We start from the raw sequence: 9,180 nt of genomic DNA, 5'->3' as shown, positions 1-9,180 counted from the left end.
CTGCAGGCGATTCGATCTGGAGTGGACCTGGCGGTTGCCCGCGGCCTCCTCCCTCTGTGGATCGAGACGGACTCGGCCAGCAGTATCTCTCTCATCTCCTCCTCGACGGGACACTGGACTCTCCAGCCTTGTCTCCACCACCTGCGCCTACAGCTTCGCAGCATCGAGTGGAGGATCTCTCATATTTTCCGCGAGGGCAATAAAGCGGCGGACAACTTGGCGTACACCTCTGTTGCCCTTCCTCGTATGCGGACCCTTGAGCCGGCGGACATCCCAGCGAGGACCCGTGGCCTCATCCATGCTGACGCGGCGGGCCTCCCGTGCTTTCGCTTCCGTTAGCTTTTAGTTGCTTACAATCTTTATTTACATTTACAGCACTTGTACCGAACTTTGCAGAACTACGTATGGCTTGATCCCGTTGGGGTACGTAGGCAGCTCTTTGAGCCCAGCCAAAAAAAAAAAAAAAAAAAAAAAAAAAAAAACCCTAAACCCTAAACCCTAAACCCTAAACCCTAAACCCTAAACCCTAAACCCTAAACCCTCAACCCTAAACCCTAAACCCTCAACCCTAAACCCTAAACCCTAAACCCTAAACCCTGAACCCTAAACCCTAAACCCTAAACCCTAAACGCTAAACCCTAAAATTTTTTTTTGGCTAAAATTAGGATACGACAAACACTTTGGCTGAATTGCAGGCGATTCGATCCGGCGTGGACTTGGCGGTAGCGCGCGGCCTCCTCCCTCTCTGGATCGAGACGGACTCTGCCAGCAGTATCTCTCTCATCTCCTCCTCGACGGGACACTGGACTCTCCAGCCTTGTCTCCACCACCTGCGCCTACAGCTTCGCAGCATCGAGTGGAGGATCTCTCATATTTACCGTGAGGGCAATAAAGTGGCGGACAACTTGGCGAACACCTCTGTTGCCCTTCATCACACGCGGATCCTGGAGCCTGCGAACATCCCTGCGAGGACTCGTGGCTTCATCCATGTTGACGCGGCGGGCCTCCCGTGCTTTCGCTTCCGTTAGCTCTTATTTTTTGTATTTTCTCTTTACTTTTCCAACACTTGTACCGAACTCTGCAGAACTACGTATGGCTTGATCCCGTTTGGGTACGTAGGCAGCTCTTTAAGCCCATCCAAAAAAAAAAAAAAAAACCCTAAACCCTAAACCCTAAACATCCAAAGTAGGTAATTGAAAGAATAGAAATACAATAAACCAATGAAGTAGTACCTTGCTTCTAGATGTGTGTCATAAATAAACACGATTTCCCAACTTGACACCCAACACATTATGTGAAGATCAATATACAAGATTAAGGTCAAAATCATCTTGCAACACAAAAGCATCCAAAATCTATGCGAAGTGGCCATTACAAAACAATACATCACATCAACAAGTAATTGACACATAATTCAACATTAGAAACATTATTGAAATACTATTTCCAGCAAAACCCTCCAATTAGTATATGCAAACAAAAATTATAAATCTTAAAATAAGAAACTAACTTCAAATCCCCAAAACCATGGCAAAAATTTCAAAGCAAGAAAACCCAAAAGGTAATCGTATTTTAATAGAACACCCAAAATGTAAATCATTACAAAAAGAATAAAATAAAATAAAAATCATGAGACACTATAGACAAGGGAAGAAGAGATTTTGGTACACACTTTAAATCGATTTTAACAAAAATCTGAAATATGAAATATTGCAGCAAAAAAAAGATAAACTACCTTCAAAGCGGCACGGAGAAGGAAAGGAAGAACATCGATGTCGATCTGGAAGCGATGACACACCATTAGCACCTGCAGTCGAAGTCCAAGAATGAGTAGGCAAGTGGATCGATTGAAGAGAAGAACTACAGTTTGCGTTTGAGGATGTGGGCAGCGAGGCTCGCTGTCAACGGGTCACGAAGGGATGGCGGAGCGCGGTCGATGGCCGAGGCAAGTGGAGGCGGCGCGCGGTTCAAGGGTGCAGAGCAGATTACAGTGCCGAAGGTGAAGGAAGATGTATGAAAAGAAGAAGAAGAAGAAAACGAAAAAGAAAAGAAAAGAAAGAACGAAGAAGAAAAGACGAAGAAGGAGATCGAAGAAGAAAATCAAAGAAAAAAGAATAAACATTGAAAGGGGGAGGGGCGGTGCATTAAGAAAAATATTGAAGTTTTTATTTTAATTTTAATTTTTAATTGTATATAATAATTTAAATTTTAAATAAATAATTATTTTAATTTTAATGTGCATATATTAATATATAAGTATTATATATGTATATATGATATATTATTTAAAATTACTTTAGATTAGTTTGAAATTAATTAAAATTAAAATTATTGTAATTGTAACGAAAAAAATACCGCAACAAAAGAAAAAAAGTTTTTGTAACAAAAAATTTATAGCGAATAAGATTTCGCTATAAATGATCATTTTTTTTTAGTAAAATTGTACATTTCAATTTTTTTTTAAAATCAAATTGAAATTAAATTTCCACGATTTTGATTTGTTATTTCCGATTTGAGTTTCAGTTATGTCGTTTTAGTTCAAAAATCATTAATTTTAGTTTAAATGCTTAGTTTATATATATATTCCTTTTTAATTCTTCAGTTTTATTTAATTTACAATTAAAAAAATATATAATTTTGATTTATTTTTAGACTTGTAATTACACAAAACTAGAACAGTTATTCTTAAACGATTAAACAAACCAATCAACAATATTATTTTGTCCATTTGTAATTATTTAGTGCCCAAAAAACCTTAAATACCAAAAAACACAAACAAACGTAAACCAATTTTAAAATTCGAAATTAAATGAAACTCACTTGATTAATGGGAAACAATCAATATATATTTTACCAGTTAAAAAAAAAATTAATAATTCAATTCAAATATTATTTTTTATATTAACATTCTAAATTTTTATATTATAAATATATATACAAAGTGACCCAATATTACCCGAAAATATGCCCTTCAGATAAATTAAATGCGGATGCATTCACAATGCAATCACCCACCTTGAAGTTGCAGCAGGTTAAGGTTAGTTATGCAGATCCACATAAAAGGCCACCAACCCTTCACCCAATCTCCATGTTTACATTTGAAATAAATAAAACAAATTAAGCCTCACGAACACCACATGTGCTTTACTTTATGCTAATTCGTATCAAAATTAAATACTTAGATCATATATAATTAAAATATGCTATCAAATGATTTAAGGCTTTGTTGATGTAAGATACTTTCACTTCACACTATTTATTTTTCAAAAAATATCATATCAAATATTTTTTGTTCATAAAATATCAGATCAAATACTAATTTTTTTTATTTATTTATTTTTTTTACTTTTATTTTTTAAATTTTCAAAAATCTCTAAAAAAATCTCTATCCTATCTAAACAGAGCTTTACTTTCTGGGGGTTGATTTGTGTTAAGAAATAGTCTCACCACGAGCATTTCATAATTCTCCAAGCACGAATCCTTTCAATCGATCGAGTAAGAAAAATAATTAAAAAACAAAAACCTTAGAAATATAAAATTTCAACAAGCTAGGTACGTAACCATAGATTGGTATGAATAAAAATGTTGATGGACACATGAATATGATCGAACATATAATGCTAGCTAGTTATGCGCGCGGCTGTATGGGATACTTATCGATACAGTCAAACCATGGGTTCGAGCCGCACTCTCGCGCTGGGATTTCCCTCAAAGCTTTCCAAACAGCACTGTTACACTTGAAACCCGACCCGAAGGCAATCTGCCACACTCTGTTGCCTCTGGAGACCCTTCCTTTTGCTTCCGTATAAGCTAGCTCATACCACAGTGAACTGCTAGATGTGTTCCCGAAGCGGTGCAGCGTCATTCTAGATGGTTCCATGTGCCACTCGCTCAGCTCCAGATTCTTCTGCAGTGCATCTAGCACCGCTCTTCCTCCAGCGTGTATGCAGAAGTGCTCGAACGCAAGCTTGAAGTCAGGAATATAAGGCCTCACCCCGCTGCCCACCACCTTCCTTTTCACCAGTGTGATAAGAAACATCAGCTGTTCCGACAATGGCAGAACCAGAGGTCCCAGCGTCGTTATGTTAGTCTTCAGGGCGTCACCGGCCACCGCCATCAACTCTCGAGCTAATGAAACTCCAACTGTGCCCTTGTCGTCCTCTCTTTGGTACACACAGCTGTAGCTGTTGTTGTCCGATCCTTTGTGGGTCCGAATCGAGTGCAGCAGCTCGTACTTTGACCGCCGCTTGTCTTTGCCCTTGTTTGACAGAAGAACGGCCGCTGCTCCCATGCGGAATATGCAATTGCACAGCAGCATGGAGCGGTCATTTCCAAAATACCAGTTCAGGGTTATGTTTTCTGTGCTCACGACGACTGCATACGTGTTGGGGTTCGCCTGTAGCAGGTGCTTCGCCAAGTCTATGGATATCAGGCCTGCGCTGCATCCCATCCCCCCAAGATTGAAGCTCTTGATGTCAGTTCTGAGCTTGTAATGGTTTACGATCATGGAAGAGAGCGATGGGGTTGGGTTGAACAGGCTGCAGTTCACGATGAGAATCCCAATGTCCTCCGGCTTAACCCCCGTCTTGCAAAAGAGGGAGTCCAACGCACCGAACATGACGGCTTCTGCCTCCAACCGGGCTTCCTTCATGGACAGGCTCGGCGGGCTTGAAGTGATCCCCCTTGGAAAATAGGTTTCGTCACCAAGCCCCGAGCGGTGTGCTATTTTCTTCTGGAAGTTGATTGACTCTTGTTCGAACGCCCCATTCTCATTTGTCATCTTCAGGAATGAATCAATGGACAGCTTCCTTTCATCCTCTGGCTTGTAGCAGGAAAAATCTACCAAGTAGACGGGCCGCGGTCGCTTTGCCCAGCAGAGGCCCAGCAAGAACATTAGTGCAGTAGATCCAATGACGACGGTGGCGGCGGTATCTAAGAGGATGGTTTGAGTGATCCATATGCCAGAGGAAAGGCTGATTGCTAGGCCAGTGAGCTGAGTGGCGGCTGTGGCGATTAACAGAGGCAGCAGAAGGAGGGTGGCAGGATTGCACGAGTAGCCGTACCCTAATTTGACGTACTTGAGCTTCACAGAGTGCAAAAAGTCGGGCAATTTTTGCCGGATCCTGATGACCATAGATGAAGAGTCCTTGAATGCCACTTCCGCCAGCAGCCTCTCGTCATGCATCTCTATGCTATTATTCATTTCTCCACCGGACCCCTCCATCTGAAAAGGAGAAACTAAAAAGCAAGGAAAACGAATTCGATCGATCAATCGGTCGGTCGGAAGACTCTAGCTAGCTAGCTAGCTAGGACAAGCAAGGTAAACCCAATATAATCAAACCCTCGAAGAAAACACCACTGAACTGAAGGAGAGGGGTGGGGAGAGGAGGGATTCGTTTGCTCAATCGATCGTCTTCTCGACTCGCAGCTGTATGTATATTTGATCTTGTCTAACACGTCTCCGCGCTAGCCAGCTGTAAGCCTGTATAGACCGAGGGAAACAAGTATATGTTTTTATAGGGATGGTACCGGTACTGGTTATGTTAAAGATGGAAGAGTGGCGGAGAGAGACGGGACGAAAGTGTGCAAGAAAACTTGCCTAATCGGCTTAACAATAAATGACAGGAAATGCATTCGGACAGAGAGTTCACCTACCTCTCCGAAATTGGATTGGGAAAAGTTGGCATGTATAAATTAAGAAGAAACAATTAATAATAAATTCCCAGCCTGTCTTCGGAGTCTAGTCTAAATGTGCCAACCAAATTATAGGTAATGTTGTTGATCGGTGTGGGGCTAGAGACCAAGTGGCCATGTGAGATTTCGTCCAAGCAATAACATTTGAAACATATCACGATAGGCCGGTGGGTGGGTCTTTGCTTTATGGATTGACCAATTATATATAGTGGAATGCATACACCAACCTGGCTTTTGTCCAAGTTTCTCGATCAGGGTAACGTTGCTAGCGTTGCTTGTTTGCTAATTCTCACCATTGATTTGCCTATAGTGTGAAAATTGATCTAATCTAATTTAAGAAAGAGATTGTTCTTTTATATATATAAATATATATATATGGAATTAAATTTGATAAGATAAATCACTTAAAAAAAATTATCTACAACCGTAAAAAATTTTCAGTCAAACTAGACCCTATAAGATAAGTCATACTAGGCTAGGCGAGCCATGTATGACAGTTGACCTGAGGCGTCGGGGTTTGAACCCATGACCTTATGGTCAAAAGTAATAAAGAGAGATAATTTGATAGTAAAAATTTAAAAAATTACTATTATTAATAAGAAATTATCCATGAGTTTGGAATTTATCAATTTTTCAATAATATGGCATTATGAAAAAAAATAAGGATACTTCAAAAATGGAAAGACGATGCAAAGTATCTCTTAATGGAGACAATAAATACAACCTCCTAAGTGATAAATAAGATCTATTTAGGCCATACATTCACTCCACGCCACATATAATTTGGAAATTGAAGAAACCGAAGAAACCTAGTACTTAATATTCCACACTTTTTGATGTAAGTATTATGTTTTGAGAAATAGACATTGTAAGTTTGATTTGAAGACGGATGAAATTATATTTTTGGAAGATTCCACTAATAGTCCTTCGTATCTTCAATTTGAACACAAAAAAAGTGGTAAAATCTCCCAAGGTGAAGCTTGTTGATAAACTGAATATAGGAAAGCAGCATAAATATGATCATATTAGTCATTATAGTCTCAGACATAATTTGAAAAACACTCACATTGAAAGAAATTCAGAATTTTGGACTATTTTAGAGATAATTCAAACCCAAAATGAATTACATGACGAATTTATTTAATAAGAATCTAGTATTAACAAATAACTCAAAACTCATTAAAGAATAAGGACAGTAGCTATGCAATAAGAATTTGTTTAATTCGAAAGGAACCAAGTTTAAAAATTGGTTGAACCATCCTTAGATATCAATATTATTGATACAAAATAGATTTTCAAAAAATAAAACCGATAATAATAAAGATGTGATTCAAAACAAAGTAGGACTTGTTGCACAAGAGTATTTTCAACTTGAAGGGTTACACTATGAAGAAATATTTGTTCTATAGCTAGAATTGAAGTTGTTCATTTATTATTATCGATTGCTTTCACTTTGAAATTTAAACTATAAACGTCAAAATAGTTTTTTTTAATGATTATTTCAAGGATGAAGTTTATGTTGCTCAATCAAATAACTTTAAGGATTCAAATCATGTCTATAAATCTATGTGCATGCTATGACGTTTTCATCTCACTTACTTGCAAAGAATTACAACATAGACTTTGTGGACAAAATTGTATTCTTCATATGATCAACAAATGACATTGTAGTCATTCATATTTATTTGAATGATGTCATTTTTTGTTCAACCTTAGAAAAATTGAAAGATAGGTTCATAAGAATCATGTTAAAAGAATTTGAAATGTTTATGATAGATGAACCCAACTACTTTCTAATATTTTAAATCGAACAACATTTAGATGAGATATTTCTTAATAAGAGTAAATGTGCACAAAATATGATCAAAGGGTTTGGATTGGACAATTCTATGGAAATTCAAACTCCAATAGGATTACAAGATAAATTGACAAATAATATATCTGGAAATTCAGAAGCTATATCGAAGCATAATTGGAAATGTTCTTTATCTAACAACTATTCGACTTAATATCAATTGTAGTGTTTGTGTATGCACTCAATTTCAATATGAACATAAGGAATTCCATATGAAGGTGGTGAAAAAAATATACTCCCTCCGTCCCAAAACTATAGTTTGGGTTGGGTTTGACACGGAATTTAAGAAATATTGATATTATATTGATAGTAGGTAAAAAGTACGGGTAAAAGACTTTTTTGCTCTTGTGAGTGTATTAGTGTAAAAAGTAGTGGCAATTGTGTAATAATAATGAATAAATAAAGGTAGTTTTACAGTGATATAGTTATTTATGGAAATGAGACTATTATTTTGGGACGGACAAAAATGGTAAACATGACTATTGTATTGGGATTGAGGGAGTATTAAATTAACAATAAATTTGAGATTATGATACACAAATGATTCATCTCTGAATCTGATCGAATATACAAATGTCAATTGGACCAAAAGCTATGATGATAACTGTTGGATTTTTTGTCCTTCGGATCCACCCCAATATTATACACAACACACCAATTATCTAAGCAGCCCATTCGAACCGGGCCTGGCTTGTGACCCACAACCCACTTACTGACTCTTACCTGTAATCCGCACCCGCGCCCATGACCCGACCCGTTACCCGGCTGGGGTCCGCGTCCCTTTGCGATGCTTGATCTGGGCCGTTGATTATAGATCTTGATCTTGGCCGTCCATTTTCATTTGGCATGTATATATAGAGAGAGAGTCATTCTTTGATTAATCTTTCTAATCTCACTCTCTCTCTACGCTCACTACTCTCTGGCCTTTCCCCTCTCTCTCTCGACCCACTGCTCTCCTCTTTCCAGTGACTTTCACGGCGGTTCACGGCGGTTTTTCAGTGGTGCCTTCCTCTTGTAATCTTGTGGAGTTCCTGTGGCATGTTTTCCCTTTTGTGTGTAGTCGTTCGTAGCCGAAAGGGGCTCGTTCGACGCGGTAGGCCTTCGGGTGCCTTGTTTGTGTCGATGTGGGGTTATATGTCGTGTGTATCGCGGTCGCGGCCGGTTCGTTTGTGTAGTCGTTAGATTAGGTGTGTATTGTGTCGATTTTGTGCTTTTCTGAGTTGGTTGGGGCTGAGCCTAACCAAACTAGTTCAATATTTGTGTTGTTACTTGATTTCATAAATAAAATACTTAGATCCGTTAATAAATTTCATAACAAGTGGTATCAGAGCTTCGGTTGAGTTTTTTATTTACGAAATCGTGATTTATTGTTGATTTTGTAAAGTTCTACTCAATACTTGATAGATCTGTGTGAAATCGAAAGGATCTGGTTGAATCGAACCTGTATTAGTGCGTTCGGTTCTTTTTTCTTTAGATTTGTTCAAAATCAGCCCTGTTTGAACTCGATCTGTGATTTTTAGGTCACTGTCGAGTTGTTTTATGTGTTCTTCGAACAAAACCGCTACTGTATTCTGTAGATCGGTGGAGTTTGAGTAAGTCTCGGTTGTTGTTTAAGAAAATAAACCTGATTT

At 38.3% G+C, this 9,180-nt stretch overlaps 1 protein-coding gene across 1 annotated transcript; it reads right to left on the bottom strand.

Annotated features, from left to right (window-relative positions):
* Window positions 1-3,508: 3,508 nt before the first annotated feature.
* On the bottom strand, window positions 3,509-5,675 carry LOC127245339 (3-ketoacyl-CoA synthase 1-like). Its single transcript, XM_051266176.1, has one exon. It carries the CDS (start codon window positions 5,222-5,224, stop codon window positions 3,629-3,631), a length of 1,596 nt encoding a protein of 531 aa, XP_051122133.1. The 5' UTR covers window positions 5,225-5,675; the 3' UTR covers window positions 3,509-3,628.
* Window positions 5,676-9,180: the final 3,505 nt, after the last annotated feature.

The sequence above is a fragment of the Andrographis paniculata genome, unplaced genomic scaffold (genome assembly GCF_009805555.1).
Source record: "Andrographis paniculata isolate CXL003 unplaced genomic scaffold, ASM980555v1 Contig10END, whole genome shotgun sequence".
NCBI lineage: Eukaryota > Viridiplantae > Streptophyta > Magnoliopsida > Lamiales > Acanthaceae > Andrographis > Andrographis paniculata.
Note: the sequence above shows the minus strand (reverse complement) of the source record. Positions and strands in the feature narration are given on the sequence as shown.